The sequence below is a fragment of the Protomyctophum parallelum genome (assembly GCF_964188405.1).
Source record: "Protomyctophum parallelum genome assembly, chromosome: 12".
In the NCBI taxonomy this organism is placed as follows: domain Eukaryota; kingdom Metazoa; phylum Chordata; class Actinopteri; order Myctophiformes; family Myctophidae; genus Protomyctophum; species Protomyctophum parallelum.
The window spans coordinates 30,565,138-30,585,287 of NC_139712.1; the positions used below are offsets into that span (position 1 = coordinate 30,565,138).

Genomic DNA, 20,150 nt, shown 5'->3' on the forward strand with positions numbered 1-20,150 from the left:
AAAATAATTGACATTTTGTGCTTCTGAAATGTTAATTTAATGAAAGATTTTCTACTAGTAGTTAGTGAGTAATTAATTAATAATACTTTCATACCAGCACTGTTCCATTTTATAAGCGTCCATCGATTCTTTTCAAATGATAGATGCTTGAAGTTGGATAAAGACACAACTGTTCATCAGAGTGAAACATTGAATGCCAGCCTAAAGATGTGGGGGAGAATAAAGTGGTTTCTTTTTTTTAGAAACATAGACTTTGCTGTTTAGAATATATTTCTTTTAGGGTCGATTTCACTAAAGCCTGTTCTTCTTTGCCCACAGTGAGATGTGCCAAGAACCCCCAGCTGTACTTTGCCAGACGTCTGCACGATGCCATGGCAGGAGCGGGCACCGACGAGGACACCCTTATCCGGATCATCGTGTGCCGATCCGAGGTGCGCTAAATGTGAAAAGTAGACTTTTGTTCATATACCGATACCAGTATTTATATGCCATTTGACATTCCTATACCACGTAATTCATCACATATGCAATTTCATTTAAGGTCACATTTTGAATGCATCAGTTGATGTTGCGCTACTGCTTTACACTCTTACTGTGCTATTTACATTATTATTTTACATACATTATTATTTTATTAGCTGCAATCTTTTATTTATTCCTAGATCAGTGGTTCTCAAACCTTTTAATTTCAAGGACCCCCATGACTCTGAGTGTGTACAAATGGAATTATTTGTACTGGTCGGTCGATATCGACCGATACAAGTTATCGTAACCGGTATGGATGAAACGGGCGGATAAAATTGGTATACCTCTAGTGCAAATAAACTAAAGGTATTTACCGTAATTTTAGGCATCCTATACAGTAAGCTTGATAAATGATATGAGAAGGACTCATATTCATGTTTATCGTTTAATTTTCTCCAACAAACAGTACGATCTGGAGACCATCAAAGACTTGTACTTGGACAAGTACGACGTGTCCCTGAAGGACGCCCTTAGGGACGAGTGCAGTGGGGACTTCAAGCGTCTCCTCTTGGCCATCTGCCACTGAGAGCGAGGAAGACGAGGAGGAGGAGGAGTTGACAGACAGGAGGTGACAGGCAGGGGCGTGAGACAGACAGCAGAGGGAGGGCCTACATTGGACTGCTGATGCTTCCCTGTTGGGCAAACTAACACTACTTACTCTCGGTCCGACTTGTCCACATGCCGTTTGACAACTTTGTGTTGGGTTGGAGTGGGAAGGGTTGGGGCCGTTAGATACAAGTCCATCGTAGTTACGTAGTCTCTTGTCAGTAACATTGTCATCTAGGAGGCGTATAAGAGCAGGGCTTGTTTCATAGTTATGGGGTACAGTATGTTTACAGTAGTTTGTTACAGTCATGCATTGAATTCAGTTTTTAGTTAACTTGCTAACAAGAATCACTTTTGTTTGCCAAGCCTACTACAGATTTACAGGACTGACACTAACGCAGATACAAGTACATACTGATACACAGTTTAAGGCCAGCAGGATGGCTTTAACAAATGTGTTAGGATCATAAGAGACATGCTGTACTGTGCAGGCATCATACACTAGCATATACACATACCGTGGCTCTTGAAGTTATGTACTGTTAACACATTTTTGGATTACCGCCTTTCTTGGTATAGGCATCTGTAGTTACGCCATGGGAGGCTGTAGCTAGTTGTAGCTAGTTCGGACATTAATGCTAGCATAATCTGACTGACTGTATACATGCTGTGGCTAGATTATGCCTTGTATGTCAAGTTTACTGTATAGAGAAGAAAAATTAAGCTAAGATGTGCACATCCACACCCTGTGTTGGCCAGGTGCTGAGCAGAAATTATTAGACTAATATAAAAAGCTATGGTCTCCATTTAAAGAAAAGTGAGTGAATGTAGTATTGTATTGCCCCCCAAAGTGATGTAAGCACTACATTTTTATTTTAAATGGAGCCCATCAGTCTGTAAAGGGAAGGGCATGATCTGCTGGAAAGTAAAACATAAATGTACTGTATGTTGACAGACATGTGGTGGGTAGGCTACTGGTATATTGAAAAGGGACATGGTTTTGAGAGCATACATGGTTTTGTCAGCTAAAATTGATGTTAGTCAGTATCTCCCACCCTCCATGCTCCAACTCTCTGTGACTGAACGACTTTTAACCGTTACTGTGACGTAAAATGCAATTGCTCCTATTAGCTTGAACATATTTGCACGGGAGAGAAAGCTGAAAGTCTGTTATGACAGAGTGCCACTGCATGGTATTATAGAAGATGAAAATGTAATGTTGTTTTTTAGCCTTTTAATCACAATCTCTCCATAAGAAGACCATATTTTGTGTTTGTACTAAAGAATCTATTGTTATTGACTTGATGTTAGAATACCATCCTGTCCTGCAAAGACAAAAGACATGCCTTGACAAATCCACATGCACCTCACAATGTTATATTTTTGTACTTAAAGACTAACAAAGTATTGACTACGGTGTATAATTTAGTTTTGCTTATTTTACAATTGTTAGAAGGGACACAAAGGTAGGGCACCTTGATGTAACATTTGCTATTTTGTCCAAAATGTAAAGATATAAAATGTTTGAGAAATGGTCTTAAGTAATGCAAAGCACACTGTGCATGATGTGAAAATGCATGGTACATTATCAGACTTAAATTTACGCTACCCTTCAACTTTTTGTTTATGGCCAAAGTGATTGGATATAAAGGTTTTGTAGCAATTGTAGAAATATAAGACCGTAATTGTCAAATGTTCAATCATATTCTAATCACGTATACTTTACATATTTTACATTTTGGACCAAATTAGGCATTTTTACATAGAGGTGCCCATTCTTCCTTAGTGCCCACTCTCACTGTTATAGCGGAGAACCAGCCTGCTGATATTTAAAGTGCAGTTATATATATTTAGCACAAAGATCTGTTCCTGTGACTAACGATCCCTTGTGTGTGTGTTTGTGTGTGTCCCATGGCAGCTGTGTTTTAACATGCTACAAATATCCCCTATTGTCAACATTTGTAAACGGGATGGCCAACTGAAATTAACTCCATTTAAGAGTAGCCCAATAGCAGCAAGAACTGGGATATTCAGTTTGGCCTTTTTAGAATTAAAATAATTGGGACCAACATTTGCCTCAGTCAGTATAGCCAAAGAACTGTGTTAAATGCAAATAAAGCAACCTAGTAAGTTAAATGTAAATGTCTCCTTTTTTGGTTCTTTTGTTTGTTAAAAGCGACCTAATTATCCTCTTGAATTGCACTGCAGTTAGAAATAAACACGGCCAGGGTATTGAAACCATGTTGGACTTGGAGATAAGCTATCAATTAATTGATGTCGGAGTGCCTAATGCAGGGTTCTTCAACAGGTGACACCTAGGGGTCCTCAGAATTACTGCAGGGCAGGGGGCCGCCAAAACTTTGTGATATATCTTTGAGTGGTGCAACCACTCCAAAGAACAGCAATGTCCCTTATATGTACCTATGTCTGGGGACCCACCGGGGACCCCCACATGGAGTTGCATCACTCAGTTCACACAGGTGTGATTTTAGTTTTCACATTAACCACTTAATATGTTCCTATTCTGAGGAAAACTTAGCTTGTAGATCGGTTATTTTTTTTAATCAAAAACAGTTTGGTGTAGAGGGGGGAAAAAGTGTAGGCTACTAAATATTGGTTTAAGAAGTGGTTAAATGTCTGAAAATGTACAAATATGAATCCAACATGACATGACATGAATAGTGCGTTGCATTCACAACACATTGTGAGCTTGTAGATGGCTATTCTCAAATGGCCAAAATGTATACGTATTAAGTGTTTTGTAATAATCAAAATCTACAAAGTAGTACTAAAGTTTTCAAATAATTGTAGTTGAATAAAAGTACAATATTTGCCTCTGATATGTAATGGATTAGAATAATTAGAATAATTATTGGCAATAATCAAGTAAAGTAGGCCTACAGTAAAAAAAATACTTGAAATTTGTAAATGTACTTATAGACCGATTCCGTACCGGTTTCATGGTCGCAGCCTACGTATTTCCTGTAGGCGGACTCGACGTAGCTGCGGGGGTAAAACCCTCACCAGGCGCACCTCTTCCACTACAGTGAACGGCAGAGTGACTGATGTTAGTTTGCCTCAAACTTTACTCCTTTACCTGCTTTTTTACTAACACTAACATTACAAAGATGCCCAGAACATCGAGATGAACCTGTGTAGTTTATGGCTGCTCCAACAGTAGTGGCAACATAACAAATAAAATAAAAACGGAATGTCTAATATCCACCGCGTTGGCGGGGACCAGAGCCATTGAGCAATGGTTGAGACAAAGCAGTGAAAGATACATAACGCCAGTCTTACCCAATACCAAATATTTCTGTTTTATTAACACAAGGCTGCTGTACTTTATACCTCATACTTTAAATGCTTAGTATGAGGTATAAAATACAGCAGCCTTGTGTTCATAAAACAGAAAGATTGGGTATTGGGTAAGACTGAAATTATGTATCTTGCAGGATTCTTCACTGCTTTGTCTCAACCATTACTCAATGGCTCTGGTCTCAGCCATCGCGGTGGATATTAGACATTCCGTTTTATTTTATTTGTTATGTTGCCACTACTGTTGGAGCAGCCATAAACTACACAGGTTCATCTCGATGTTCTGGGCATCTTTGTAATGTTAGTGTTAGTAAAAAAGCAGGTAAAGGAGTAAAGTTTGAGGCAAACTAACATCAGTCACTCTGCCGTTCACTGTAGTGGAAGAGGTGCGCCTGGTGAGGGTTTTACCCCCGCAGCTATGTCGAGTCCGCCTACAGGAAATACGTGGGCTGCGACCATGAAACCGGTACGGAATCGGTCTATACCGGTAGTTACTTTCCACCTCTGGCTCCGCCCTGCCTTCATCCTGAGACCAATGAAAGCGTCACATTGATGGTGCTCTAGCGGCCTCTGGCGCCGTCTTGGGGTAATGCCATAGAGTAATGCATGTTGTCATAATACAGCCGCGCAGCATTTCCTATTTTCCTCCTCAGCTCAGCTGTTCATGTTTTGGCGGAAAGAAGCCATTTTTTACCACAAATGAGGCAGTGTAGGACTCCTACTGAAGAATAAACAGCAGCATACATTTTACCGACCGGTCTGGACGCAACATAAGGTACGCACTCGCCTTGGTTTTTATTCATTTTGTGTATTTCTTTGCTTGTAGACAGTAACCTTACTCATTTACTGTCTGTCAGCCATCTTGTCAGTAATTATTATCGTCTCCAAGAGATTAAATCATATAACAACGTTATTCTATTAGTTTTACCATGCACACATGGTGCTTAGCGTGTGTAAACGTCGTGTCGACTCGTGTCAATATCAAACAGTCAGTTTATTGTGTTTAAGGCTGTGGATCAATTAGCACGTTAATTAATTGCTCCACTGCACCTAGTCTGCATCAGTGCTGCGTCCACGAGCTCACCGTCACCATGGAAACATCAATTAAGTGAAGCTGCGAGTGTTTCTTTAATCTAAAAGCAATGCTTATTATCACCTCCTCATGTAGAGCAGTGGTAAAATAATCATATTTGAACTTGGGGACCCCCCCACAACAAATAATGATATTTGAACTGGGGAACCCCCAAAATAAATAATGATATTTGAACTGGGGAACCCCCAAAATAAATAATGATATTTGAACTGGGGAACCCCCAAAATAAATAATGATATTTGAACTGGGGAACCCCCAAAATAAATAATGATATTTGAACTGGGGAACCCCCACCTCGACAATAACTTGGAATTGTACGAGTTGAGACATTAGCCTACATGTTGTTTGACTTATTGCTTGGCATGAAGAAACACATTTACATTGTCAAAGCAAGTGTCAAAATATAATAAAAACAGTTGAAAATGGGTGAAGTATTATTGGAGGGGGGGTGGTGCGATATGGAAAATATAATAGGGCACAGGCCTACTAGGAACGATGCAAGTTGGAAATGCATGACAACCCAGTTATTATGTCTGTGTCCCTTTTATGCCCATATATGGAGTTCTTTCTCACTTCCCATGTCCCGCCTCCCGCACCGTGACGTCCTAGTTACTGCCTCTGATTGGCCGACCGCGTACATGCTGGATGTTTTTAAAGGGCCTTGCAAACGAGACCTCCAGCCTCCAGGAAAAAACCCTAAATACAAAGTTAATAAACCATTGCACATAAAAACAACTCCAGGGTGTCTAATGAAGTACTGTCACCTCATAGACACATGAAAAACTGGAAAAATTAAAAAATTGTGGCACTCCCTCTTTAACCCATTCTGGGCGTATCTTACCCCCTCAGGCCGGGCACCCATATTTGGGTTCTGTACAGTATGTACAGTATTCAAAAATGTAAAAAAAAGAAAAGTATTCTGCTATATCAATATTTGAAGTTTTTCAGAAACCTTAGGTCAGGATTTAGAGGCGTTTTTAGAATCGGCCTTAGGCCTGAATGGGTTAAGGGAATTTGTCCCTTTATGCTGTTGTGTCTTGGGGGGCGGGACATGGGAAGTGAGGAAGAGAGAATTTCAGAGAAGCCAAAACTTAACAGCAACGTCGATTAACGCCGTTTCGCATACGTTTCCGCTGTCTCCTATTGCTGCTGTATGCATCTTTGAAACATCTCACCAACACTCAAGCGACAGTGCGCGTCTCCGTGAACAGACAGTAGGTAAAGCTGCGTCCTATGGAGAGTGGAATAACTAAGGAGGGACCCTAGGGTACCGAGGGTCCCGAAAGGGGCTAGTATCGAATTTGAAGTTTTGGGGCGAATGGTTCTCGAGTTACGTGAATTACAGACGTACAGAGACTTGGTGGTGCCCGGCTGTAGAGCACCCAGTTGGTAACGATGGAAGTTGGAGATCCATGCCCCACCCGGCTATGCAATACCCGTTGTTCCCGTGTCAGAGTACCCGTTCCACCCAACTGTCTGTGTCCCTTTTATGCCCATGTATGGAGCTGGCCTGTTTGTTCCCTTTTGTGGCGGTTCTGGTCTGGACAACCGTGGGTCCGACCGACAGACAGATGGTGCATTTATAGATGGATAAGATAGAAGATTTGAACGATGCAAGTTGGAAATGCATGCCCCACCCAGTTATTATGTCTGTGTCCGTTTTATGCCTATTTCACTAGGACAGACCAAGCATCAGACAAAAGGACCTTTAGGGTTGTTGATTGAATACACGTAGAGTATGGTCGTTTATGGGCACGTCGCATGCGAAGCATGGGACGTGCGGCATAAACAGCCATGGCATGGAAAGACGTTAGGGGAGCCAGCATGGTCATCCAAGGTCATCACCACACGCAAGCGTGTAGCGTGCGGCTTGGATGGCCAGGGGCGGGGGATGCCATTAGAGGTGCCGGCGTGAACATCTAAGGTCATCGCTACACCCTTAGATAGTCAGGGGCATGAATGACATGTGGGGTGCCGGCGTGATCATCTAAGCCAAGGGCATCACTACACACGAACGTGTAGCATGCAGCTTAGATGGTCAGGTCTTTGGGAGGATGCCATTAGAGGTGCCAGCATGAACATCTAAGGTCATCACTACACGCAACCGTGTAGCGTGTGGCTTAGATAGTCAGGGGCACGAACGACATGTGGGGCGCTAACGAGAACATCTGAGGGCATCACTACACGTGGGCGCGTAGCATGCAACTTAGATGGTCGGGGTCGGATGCCAAGGTCATCGCTACACACGAGCGTTTAGCGTGCGGCTTAGATAGTCGGGGGCACAAATGACAACGGGGTTGCCGGCATGATCATCTAAGGTCATCGCCACGCGCAAGCATGCGGCGTGCTAGCCTGGTTAATAAACCAGACTAATATCGCACGGATCCGCGGGATATTAGTCTGGGGAGGCTCAGCTTGGATTTCATTTCCAGGGAAACATTTTCTCTTTGACGCAATTGGTCAGAGCTACTGTCAGTCAAAGGTCTCAAGCATTGAACGTCACTGTACCAAAGCCCGCCCATATTGCATACCGTGTCCCTATTGGGCGCCCACATTCTCCTGTGTAGGAAATGGGCGTAAAATTGAGCCTCTCCAGACCGAAATCCGCTGGTAGGCAATTTTTTTTTGCCAACGGCTGATTCGGTCTGGTTTATTAACCAGGCTAGCGGCGTGCGGCTTAGATGGTCAAGAGCACGGGACGTGGGATTGGGGGTTTCGAGGGCTTGTGGACCCAGATACCTTAGCACTGTACGATATCTCTGAAACGGCATATGGTGGAGTCATTGTATCGTCTCGATGATGATCGTCATCATTGTCCAAATTGCTCCATGGTAGACACTCATTCTGTGCTATTTCAATTTTTTGTGCATTTCCTCTTAATTTAATTGAATTAATGATGAACTCATACATGAATGCATTACGAATTTGTCACAAACTCATAATTAATTCCTCACCAAAATGAAATCTTTCATTAAGGACGTTATTTCACAGTTCCACTTCTATACCCAGGATTTGTAAAATTGTGTTTATTTTGACCGGGGACCCTGCATATTAATGAACAATACAATCAATGTAATGGAATTAGCTAATAGTACATAACATTACATTACACAGGGAAAACAAAGCATAGCATAAGTGAGTGCTCATAGGCGGATATGAGTAGATAGGAGGGTCTCACATTTAAGTGGCTAAATATCCGGAAATATGTGTTGAACATGAACATTATTGTCCATAATTGCCTGCAGGTGTGTGGAGAGATGTCGTTGTGGCAGCAGGAGCCGTCGGCCTACTCGCCCTGCGTGGAGATCGACTCCAGCTCGGTGAGGCGTAAGGAGAGGGTGAGCTCGCCCCCCTGGCTCAAACAGGAGCACGACGACCTCAGCATCATGAAGTGGGACACCTTTCCCACTGGGAACACGGCCGACGTGGTTCAGGACAACACGCCCAGCAGCATGTCCAGTAAGCACAAATACGCATGCAGTGGTGGAAAGTAACTGAGTAACCGCGATTTCTCGGGTTTAATGCTTGTACCCTCGTGTGCCAAACCCGCAGAATCTCAGGTTTCGTTAATGTCATTTAATCCAGAATTCATAGTATTTTATTTACTGCTCATTATCTGTTTTTAGCATCCATTGCTAGCCTCCGGTGACACCCATGTTGTGATGTCATCGAATATCCAAAATCTTCCTCGTACACGCACACGCACGCGATCTAAAGCATTTCTAGGGCTCGCATTGAGATGAAGGACTATGTTTACAGCTTAATATAACTTCATTCCAACCTCGCGAGTGGATAATTGTTTACATCTTGTGATGACGCTCTGGACTGCAGCTCTGTGAACCACACAACTACTTCGGGTTCAACTAGGCTCAGAGAGCATATAGTTACTGTATGTTAAAGACGGCCTGTCTATTCCAGTTCTCTGGCAACAGGACTCATGAGTTTAGCCACCAGATGGCGGCATGTAATCGGTTAAGTACAATTTTGAGGTATTTGTACTTTACTTGAGTATTTCCAGTACTTTCACTTCTACTCCACTACATCTCAGAGGCAAATATTGTTCTTTTACTTCACTATATTTATTTAAAAACTTTAGTTACTAGTTACTTTATTATTACAAAACATACCTTAAGAAATCAGACCCGTCTCTGAACTGAGTGGTGCTGTACTGTACTCGTGCTGTAGTACTAAAAATAATGCATATTGTTGTGACTTTTTGGGTCAAATGTGATTTTTGAACATTTGACTTCCGCACTCCACGTTAGCAGCGAAGAAAGCTTGACCTGCATAGCAACAGTTAAACTATTTGGATTGGCATTGGACATTCGCTTTTTGGGGTGGGATTTAGTGAAGGGCTAATTGTGTTTCCTTTGCTTGGTGTACTGTGTAAACTGAATTGCCTTGAAATCTTCTATTCAAATAACTGCCTTACGAATGCTTTACGCTTCATTACTGGTGAGGGCTTTTACTCTCACTGTATTTATTATGAAAAAATGGGCTGGCCTTCTCTCACAACTCGTGGAGAACAACATTGTATTTTTTATAAGGCCCTGTGTGGAAAGCTTAAGCTTCCGTTGTATTTATCTTCGCTTTTAAATCAAAAAACCACAGGATATCTAATGACCTCACAGGCATACATTACATTACACTTGACACTCCACAAATGACTCTCTGAAACCTGAGTCTCTATAGAGACATTTAAGGCACTACTTGAGGATGCATCACATACTGTATGGGCTGTACCTGTTTTGTGTAGCCCCTGTGTAATTATGGTGGGGTTTTTTCCAGCTCACTATATTTCACCTTATATAAAATTGTGTTTGTTGTATGTTGTGATCAGGGCGTCCTTTTAAAAGAGAGCATGCCCTCAATGGTCTTCCCTGATTAAAAACCCACTCAGACCTGAGTGTCACTAGCTTTTAACCACTTTAACCATAATTTTAAACTTTAGCTATTGAAAAATAGCAGATATACAAAGCTCATAGCACAGCTCTCGATACGAACTAGATCTGCTATTTTTCAAAAATCGTGAAAACGTGTGCAGCCAAAGGTCGGCAGCCAAATAATGGAAATAATTATTTAAGTAATGATAACTCTGGGGGTCCTTGACATGTAATAGTTTGAGAACCACTGATATAGAAACATAGGTTTTTTCAGAAAACTGTCATGATTTAGAAGACATTTGTAGAATCTGGTCTCAGATCTCAATGGGATAAATAAAAGTCAATAAATACAAACTAATGCTTTTCATATTATTCTGTGTGCCCTCCCTCCCCAGCTGCCTCTACTTCAGTCTGATAGAGGCTCTACTCTACTCTAATGTGTTTCATATACTCTATTGTTCTGTGTGCCCTCCCTTCCCCTTCAGCCTCCACCTCGGAGGGCCTGCCCCCCAGGGTGCTGCTGACCATCACCAAGCTGCAGTGCATGCTGGAGAGCAAGCAGGAGCGCATCGCCGCCCTGGAGAGGCAGGTGGACGACCTGATGCAGGACCGCAAGTTCCTCCGCAGCCAGATCGAGAACCTCACCAGCAACAGATCCATGCCCGCTTTTGCACAGCCCACCCCTGTGGTCGAAGGTCAGTGTCACGATTACAAATTTAAGTTGACGATTAATTGTCACACAAATAATTGCGATCAACCGTTTAATTGTGTTTTTTTGCATTGAACATTGAAACGTTACAACTTGTATTTCTGTTGCCTTTTAGGCTTCGTAATCACAAATTGCACGTCAGGGCAGATAAATATGACAAAAACCTAAATATATAAAGAAATCACTGTCACAAGTGTTTAATATCTTTTTCTTTCCAATTCTTTTTAAAAATAGCAGAAATAGTTAATTTACATTACAAGCTTACAACACGTCACTGTTTTTGAAAAATGAAAATCTTTTAAAGGAAAATGTATGGACAATTGGACATTGACGATTATGCCAAAATAATTGCAATTATCTCAGATAATTGCGATTAGGCGATTGTGTAATAATTGTGACAGCCCTACAGCAGTGTTGATTTTGTCGCTTAAAACTGTGACCAAAATGTTCGTCGACAAAATCTAAATCAAAACAAAATTAAAACTAAGCTACGATAACTAAAAAGTACTACATTGACAATTTTGTCAACGGATAAAAAACTAGACTAAAATGTTAGGTAGGGACTAGTGAAGAAGAATCTAAAAGATTTTTATGTTCATTTTAGTTTGTTTGCGCTCGGGTTCTCTGAAAATGGCAGTTCTACACGCTCATAGATTGGCTATTGCTCTGCTATATGCTCAGAAGTATATATATTTCAGAAGTGGTTCTCAAACCTTTTCATGTCAAGGACCCCCACATTGATATAGCCAAAGCATATAGTTAAATGAATTTGTTCAATCTTTCCCCTGTTTCTGTTCATACACAGCCCCTAAAGCCACCAAGGTTCCACACCCGGAGCCTAAGTCTCGTAGGAGAGAGCGGGCTTCCTCCAGCTCCTCCATAAGCAACGGCAGTGACTCGGAGGCGTCTGGCTTCTCCGAGATGTCTGCCGCCTCCAGTGAACACAAGAGGAAGAGACACCACAAGGACAAGAGAAGAGCCAAGAAAGGCAAGGACTACAGCAGGAAGAGAGGTAACGTGGAATGACAAGACACCACACAATGATAATCCAGGTAGTGGATCAAAAGCTTTAACCACTTAAACACTAGTGGTTAAAGATTTTGATATAACAATGATGCCATTGTGATGTCATGTGAAGCACGACAACAGTGTGTAACTTTTCTGTCATGCAAAAGTTAAGAAAAAGCAGGTTCACTTTGCTGGCAAAAGAATCTCAGACCGAGAACAGTAGTGTGTTGCTTGTCCAACACCAACCACACTAGTAACTAGATAAAGTGCCAATCGGCACAGGTCTCCGGACGCTGCGTTGAGGAGTTGTGGCGATTTGTAAAAAGCGGGGTACTCCTGAAAACTGTAGGAGGCAATCGTGGCCAATCAGGATGGAATATGAGAAATCAAACAAACCTGTCTTGATCACATGACTATGGAGATCATGTGTACCGATTTGCGTGAAATTTGGATAAAATGTGAAGGAGTAATAATAGAAAATGTGTTTTACATATGTCGGCCTCCTGGTGGCGCTATAAAGAGCAGATGTGAAAAATTCCAGGCAAAGGTTTTTCCTTTGCCTCTAGGGAGTTGGCATACAAAGTTATCCACAGATCCGTGCAGTTAGAGGTAAAAACACTTTTCGGCCAGTTATAGCGCCACCTTGAGGCTGAGTTGAAATTGTTCATGTGGCATTTCGTCCTCGGCCTAGTGGGAATGTGGGTGCACAATTTCACGGAAATCACGCGATGTGTTCATGATTTGCAGCATTTTGTTTGAAACTGAGCACTCCTGTGAACTTTGGAAGCCAATCTTAACCAATCAGGATGGAGTCTGAGAAATCTGAAAGACCGGTTTGGTTGAATGGCTCTAGAGTGACTGTGTACCAATTTGCGTGATGTTTGGACAAAATCTGTAGGTGTACTGTGCAAAAACTTGTTTTGCACAAAGCGGCCTCCTGGTGGCGCTATAACAGGCCGTTCTGGAAAGTTTGGGGCAGAGGTTCATGGTTGGCATCCAGGGAATGTGTGTGCAAAATTTGGCATCGACCGGGTTAACGGTGGCCGAGATTAGCTGCTCACGGACGGACACACGGACACACGGACGGACACGCGGACGGACGGAGTGCAAAACATACTCTCCCCCATGCCTTCGGCTGGTGGAGACAATAATACTATACAATTTATGTATAAATATAGCACTTAAACGTTTTTGGCTGTTCCCTTCAGGTGTCGCCACAGCGAATCATCTGCCTCCATCTCACACTGTCCTCTGCCTCTTCCCTCACACCAACTAACTTCATGTCCTCTTTCACTACATCAATACATCTCCTCTTTGGTCTTCCTCTTCTAGACCTCCTGCCTGGCAGTTCCAAACTCAGCATCCTTCTACCTATATACTCACTATCCCTCCTCTGTACAAACCATCTCAGTCTGGCCTCTCTGGCTTCATCTCCAAAACGTCTAACATGCACTGTCCCTCGGATCTACTCATTCCTGTTTTTCACTTACGGTTGCTTGGATTCCAGCATTTCACCGCTACCTCTATAAGGCAACAGGCTGAATGCTGGTCATATTGGCATATTTGCGTGAATTTCAGCCACTCTTTTGCCATTTGAAAGTAACAGCACACTTCCAGTTCTTACGACCAGATTTACTAGAGGTTTGGGATCCTTAGGATTTTAACGATTCCGGTTCCGTAACGATTCCCTCCTAATGGTCCCACTCCTTGACTATTCCCTTTGGTTCCATTTGTACACATCTTCAGTCTGTTTTGTGTCTGTATTTTGTGAAACAAATGTGAACTCATCATTGACAGGCACTTCCTTATGCTACTATTGCGGGATCTCTGTATAAAAGTGGCTACAGTCTTAATTTTTCTTCTATCTGTACTCAGCCACCGGCGTCCAGTATGTTATCCATCGCTACAAACAAGTCCTCTCCGCCTTTATCAAGAAGAAGAGCATGAGCGAGGCCTTCCGCCACTACGGAATCGACCGCAACACCATCGCCAACACAGCGTCCATCGCCGAGCTCCATCTGGCTGGCAAGGACCTGGTCTCTTTGGTGGGCACGTTCCGCCAGGGAGACGAGACTCTGGTAAACTACGCTCAGAGATGCTCCCTGGTCATTGATACCGACGCGGAGCTGGCTAGACAGATAGACCAGATGAAATCCAACGGAGAGCTTCTACCTATCTCTGGGAAAAGGCCCAGGGTACTGCACTCCCACCTCCAGCAGCTAGGTGGAGGTGGTGGAGAAAGCATATTGCTTGGTTAATAATGTGAGGGGGGGGAGGAGTGTCCCCATTTCAAATTCAGTATTTAAGTCCGACGTCATTTTGTAGTGCTGCGTTACGTCCGGGTCCAAGTGGCACCAGCTCCCGTCCGCATCTCATTGTAAATAGCATATCTAAACGCGTGAATCTTTTTACAATGACGTTATTCTTCAGAAAGGAAGCCATTGAGGTTTAAAATGGGTCTTAATGCTTCCAACTCGAGTAGAATTATTAATGTTTTGTACAAGTGTCCATGACAACAATAATATATGATGTGGAGACAATAAAGACTATTATTATCATTATTATTGAAGGTATTTCCTCTGTAAAATATTTCGGGGGCATATTTAGAATGTGTGCAGGCTTGAGTATGTTAAATCTAGTTTGCATTAATGAGGATTTAGTTGACACAATAAAATAAAATGGCGATAGTATTCCATGTGGGGCAGACGGCCTGTCACAGCCAGATTTGGGAGAGCAGCGCAGCTTTGTTGTTGCGAGGAAAGCGGTAAAATTAGACTTTTGTGGTTGTTTTCGTCTCAGATTTAGACCGACAGAGCGTCACAGTATAACTCTATGGGGGACACAAAAGCGACACAAAAGTAGGACCCGGAAGTATCTCAGGAGGGGGCGCTCACGTCACAGCTAAAATACTGAATAGGATTGTTTTGGAAGGTCGCGGGATGACAATGTTGACAGCCATTGCTTTTTGGGGAACAAAATCATGCCTTTACATTCACTTGGGACTCATTCACTAACACAAATCTGTGCTTTATATCGAGATAGGTGTTACCGATCATACTAATTAAGGCTCTGTTCCATTTGGTGTACAGTGGTTCTCAAACCTTTTAAACCCCCCATAACTCTTGAGTGTAAAATGGAACCAAAATGGACCTGAAACCTGTACAGGGCCATTTTGAACCCACTCAAGAACACATTGAGTTTTTCCAGTGAGCCAACATGCACAATAGAGCTTGCAGATTGGCTATTTCCAGCAACCAAGTGTAAAATCAGTCATTACGACACCATTACGGTTGGACGAAATACTTTTTGTCCCCCACAAATCCAACTGTAGATTTAGTGGAATAAAATCTTATGATATTTATTATTTAGTCGACTAAAATTAGACAAAAAGAAAGATGCCTAAAATGCCTAAATTAAATTGTACTCAAAAGACTATGACTAAACTAAATCAAAATAATTAGTGAATGAGGCCCAGAATGTCTAGTAGTTGTACTTGTTGTACTGCCCAACCCCCGGCACCTAAACTGACCTCTAAGTTTCAGGTATCTCATTTTTAAGTAACACTGTTTTTATGTTTGCCTTATTTTCTTATCTCAATGTGATCATGAATGTTGAATGTGTATCTTGGTATCTTTATATTAGCAAATGTTACAGATTTAAAGCCGCACTATTATGTAACCTTCATCTTCTACCCGTTTTCGTACATACAGATTTGACTAAATAAAAATTTATTAATTAGAAAAATGTTACATAGTGCCGCTTTAATTGGAGCTGTTTTTTTCTATTTATTTGAGGAAGGCAGACAGAGGTAGTTGTTAGTGTATGTGCCCACAAGGTGGCAGTGCTCACATGTTAAATGATGTTTACAAATTATGGAAGTCACAGAGTAGCTGGAATTTTGTTTCAAAATGGTGGATTCTTTAATTCTGTTTAGGCACTGTATACACCGTATATGTACACATGTTCTTATTATTGTTTGGTAATGTTTTGGTTGGTAATGGTTTTGTTGAATAATTCACTGTACTCGTATTCTGAGAATATTTAAACTGTTCCAAATATATATATATTCTTTTTAGTTTTTAGTTATTATTTTCTTAACTGCTCTGTTTCAATTGAAAATTAGTTTGAAACTAAACTCACTGAATTGTTGTGCTTTTTCATGTTTACCCACCCAGGCCACCCTAGACCATTGTGTAGAATATTGTGTAATTTGTCATGGTCAAACACAATGTTGGGAGGGGTGCTATATAGACATTCTCAACACTTTCATGTCAAGGAAAGTTGCACACAAAGCTCAAGTGATGAACAAGTGATGGAAAAATGTTTATCTAGAGGCCAACGATGTTAACTATATGGTATGTAATGAATTGTAGTTAAAATCATATCGTCTTGGGTATGAAACCTCATTATGTCCAAAACTGATATTTTTTTTCACAAAAATAGAAAAAGTTGCAGATCTAAAACGCATTCTGCTACTTTTAATGTGTGACACTATAGTATGCTAATAATAGCTTGAATTTATATAGCGCCTTTCATGAACCCAAGGATGCTTTACATCAAAAACAAAGAACAACCAAACAACAAAACAAAACAACTCTTCGCCATAAGCCTGAGAGATTAGACTAATAGAGAGTAGGGCATTCATTTTGAAAAACAGTTAAAATATGGACACGAGGTTTCTGCTCGACAGCAATGATACATCATTGATTTCCATATTAAATGTTGCAGCTCCACAGGTGAAAGTATTGCGGACAGTCTGCTGACCAGGGCATGGACAGTCTGCTGACCAGGGCTTGTGTATAGACAGATGGGGAGGCTTGTTGAGACCGACATCCCTGCAAAGTCATGGTGGTACAGTAAGTGTCAGTGCAAAGTGTTGCTATTTAATTGCATTCTCCATTTATTCAGCATTTGAGCCATGGACCACCATTTGATGACTCAGACCCAATACGGTCTTGTCATTGGATACCATTTTGTCCACAATTCCATGCTGTATTGATGTGGTACAATAGGAGAGATGTCAGGCAAACAATCAAATGACAATTCTTCTACATTCTAATTGTGTAGTCTTCTTGTAAATTAAGTAATGCAGATGTTTAACAATAATTTAACTTGAGTCTCGAGTGATGGTTTCATTTTACGCTCTCAAGACTTAAATCTCTATAAGGGTCCATCATTTAGCTGGGGGCCACCTGGAACCCCCTCAAGGACCACTGGTGGTCCCCGGATCACTCGTTGAGAACCATTGACACAGAGTGACAAATGACTTGTGTGAAGCCATTACAGAGGCCTTCAACCCGGCCACTTGCTCTTCTCATGGGACTCTGTCACTCCCATTCAAATTCAAGGTACAATATATCTGCTGCTTATCTCTCACTCTCACAGCACCCCTCCCATCTCCGTACTGTATCTCCCTCTCTCTCGTAAGGTGCTTGCTTTTCGATTGATTGATTACTTTATTAGTCAGAAATGCAGCATGTAGTACAGCCAGACATTAAGGCTAAAAGGATAACACAACAACATGGGGACTTGTTTCCATTGTGGTCCTAGTCCTATGTATTCCCATCATGAACATAGCATATTAAAAAGACAGGATAACATGGAAAAACGGCGTCAGGCAGTGAATGTCAATCCCTTTCTATGTGAATTTGCATTTGCCTTGTGGTCAAGTCCTGATAGATGACTTTTCAGGCCAGTTTTCAATGAAACCACTGATTCACATCAGGTGTCAGGGGAGCATTCCACATTTTGGTGGCAGAGTAGTAGAATGAGAACTTTAAAATGTATGTTCTATATAGATGGCTGGTACCAGATCGTTGTCGCTCCCACTATACCTGTGACTGGGTGCACTGCCACTCCTTTTGGAGAAGTACTAAGACAGGTATATGCGTGTTGAGGGCACTGTACTTGAACTTCTGCATCTCTCTTGATATTCTTACCTGCCTCAGACTTTCGTTCTTCTCCGTTGTCTGTTACCAACAACTTGACATTGTGCCTATACGTTCCAAAAAGCGAGATGTGATGATGGCTTAGTTTGTAAGTTTGTAAATACATCGAAGATGCAAATGTAAACCATTCCTAATGGAGGAGAGGTCATCAGGTGGTCTCCAACCTTCTTAGAGTGTTTCAACCCTCAATCACTACACTCTCCAATTGGCGGGTCAGCAGTGATTGGCTAAGTCACTGCTCCTCTCCAGGCTTCCAGCTATAAACAAGTCCACGGAGGCGCACCCCGGGCGCAGCCACCACCGAGGCGCAACCAGCACCGGGAGAGAGGGCCACACCTGGCCAACAGGGAAGTGAGAAACCTGCTGGCCAGATGCAGCAAACCAGTGCTGACCACACCCCAGCACCCGCCGCGCCCAGGGAACCCCCCCGCCGACCCGCCCACTGTCCTTTCTCTCTTGCCAGAACAAACGGGAAGCTCTCTCTGCCTTGTGCGTTCTTGGGGGATAGCAGGCACTGAAAGGTCTCTGGGATTATGGTTTGCCTCCTGCCTCCTACGTCTCACCAGACTGTCCGTCTGTGCGGTGTGCATGTATCGGTCCTTGTCCACTCTTGGCCTTACTCTGGTGTATTTGAGTCAAGGGAGCCTTCTCTGCATCTGTGTCACTGTCGTAGTTGTTGTCGTTGAATCTGTCTTATCGAGTCTCTCTTCCTCCCCTCCTCTTTGGAGACTCTGGGGTATTTATTGCTCATTAGGAATATATAGGCCTTTAGTCTCTTGGCCTTAACTACACATACGCAACACAGAATACTATTTTCCCTGGTTTTGGGATCCATAAGGAATTAAACGATTCTGGTTCCTTTAATGGTTCTCTTTAACGATTCTAATAGGGGATTCCAAATGGACCCTTACATGTCTGTAACTCAGCTCTGGCGGTGCGATAAAACCGGTTACACATGGGATTCTGCTGCCTTGGAAGGAAAACGTGCGTCCCACAGATTTCACAAGGCTGCAGGGCTGCTGTGTGGTCTGAGCACCAGCAGGGGGCGGAGACAAGCAGGCTTTGAGTTTTGTCCTCCCTGCCTTGCCATGCCGCTGTGTGTAGTGGCCAGAGGGGACATGCAGTGCATGCTGGTCCACTGAACCATAGGAGGTTGCCATGCAGTCCTGTGCCTCTTCAAACCTCCCGAGGCAGCATGCATGTCATGTCCATGCTCTTCACCATAACTTGTCACCATGTCTTCTTGAATGTTCTCTCCAGGCTATATCAAACTGGCATTAGTGCTGTATCTCAGCCCCCCAGTGGGTCTCCCCCCCCCCCCCCCCCCCCACCCCCCCAATAATAATCATATTTAAACTGTGGACCCCACAAAATAATCATATTTGACCTGGGGACCCCACAAAATACCGTAATCATATTTGAATTGAGCATATGAGAATGGTCTCTCACATGCAGATTTGTACGAGCAGGTACGGTATATAATACTGCTAACAGCAACTGGGACAAACAGTATAAGATTACTCCCATTGTTCCTTCCCCACGCACCGCCTGGCAATGTCCTATACCTGAGCAGAATGGCAGCGCAATCAAGGCAAATCAGTGCTTCACGTCAAGGTGTTAAAAAAACCGCCACGCTCTGATTCCACTGTGATGCACATCATTGGACGGCTGAGACTGCAAACACCCCCCACCCCACACACACACACACACACACACACACACACTGCTCTGTCTGTCTGTGAAGGTTGATTGAATAAGGCTACTGATGATGAGGCCATTGTGGCCAATAGGTACGTGGCATGAATGCTTGACTGGTCCAGTGGATGCCGTCAATGACTGGCCGCTGCCATTGTGGCCAGCCATTGAGCCGTGACTTGCCCAGCTGTGGTGTAGAGCAAACTATCAGCTGCTTAAATGAGTTTACTGGGGATTTAATGGTTGATTAAAGTGTCAAAGGCCTGGTGTGATGTTTCAGAATGATGATCCACGTGATGGCCTATGTGCAAAGCATATCCTGCTATGTCCTAGGCCTAGCACACTGTTTCCCAAACAATCTTTATGGGTTACAACTCACGTAAAAATCCCATTTTCAACAAACCAAAAACAAATCCAAGAAATTC

At 42.7% G+C, this 20,150-nt stretch overlaps 2 protein-coding genes and 1 long non-coding RNA gene across 4 annotated transcripts in view; all 3 read left to right on the plus strand.

Moving 5' to 3' along the window:
* The window catches only part of anxa13 (annexin A13), a 9,389-nt gene extending 6,194 nt beyond the window's left edge, over nt 1-3,195 (plus strand). For both annotated transcript variants that reach the window (XM_083778348.1, XM_083778349.1), the window contains exons 10-11: nt 319-431; nt 932-3,195. In XM_083778348.1, coding sequence (XP_083634474.1) covers nt 319-431; nt 932-1,051 — 233 coding nt within the window. In that variant the 3' untranslated portion in view covers nt 1,052-3,195. The remainder of the gene's footprint in view (nt 1-318; nt 432-931) is intronic.
* Nucleotides 3,196-5,030: 1,835 nt separating this feature from the next.
* On the plus strand, nt 5,031-14,342 carry LOC310867940 (coiled-coil domain-containing protein 106). Its single transcript, XM_083778112.1, has 5 exons — nt 5,031-5,164; nt 8,728-8,941; nt 10,851-11,060; nt 11,880-12,086; nt 13,958-14,342. The coding sequence occupies exons 2-5, from the start codon at nt 8,740-8,742 to the stop codon at nt 14,338-14,340; spliced, it is 1,002 nt and encodes a 333-aa protein (XP_083634238.1). The 5' UTR covers nt 5,031-5,164; nt 8,728-8,739; the 3' UTR covers nt 14,341-14,342.
* Nucleotides 14,343-15,012: 670 nt separating this feature from the next.
* LOC310867849 lies at nt 15,013-16,231 on the plus strand. The gene is made up of 2 exons (XR_014570033.1): nt 15,013-15,418; nt 15,452-16,231. It is a non-coding gene; the product is annotated as an uncharacterized lncRNA (long non-coding RNA).
* Nucleotides 16,232-20,150: the final 3,919 nt, after the last annotated feature.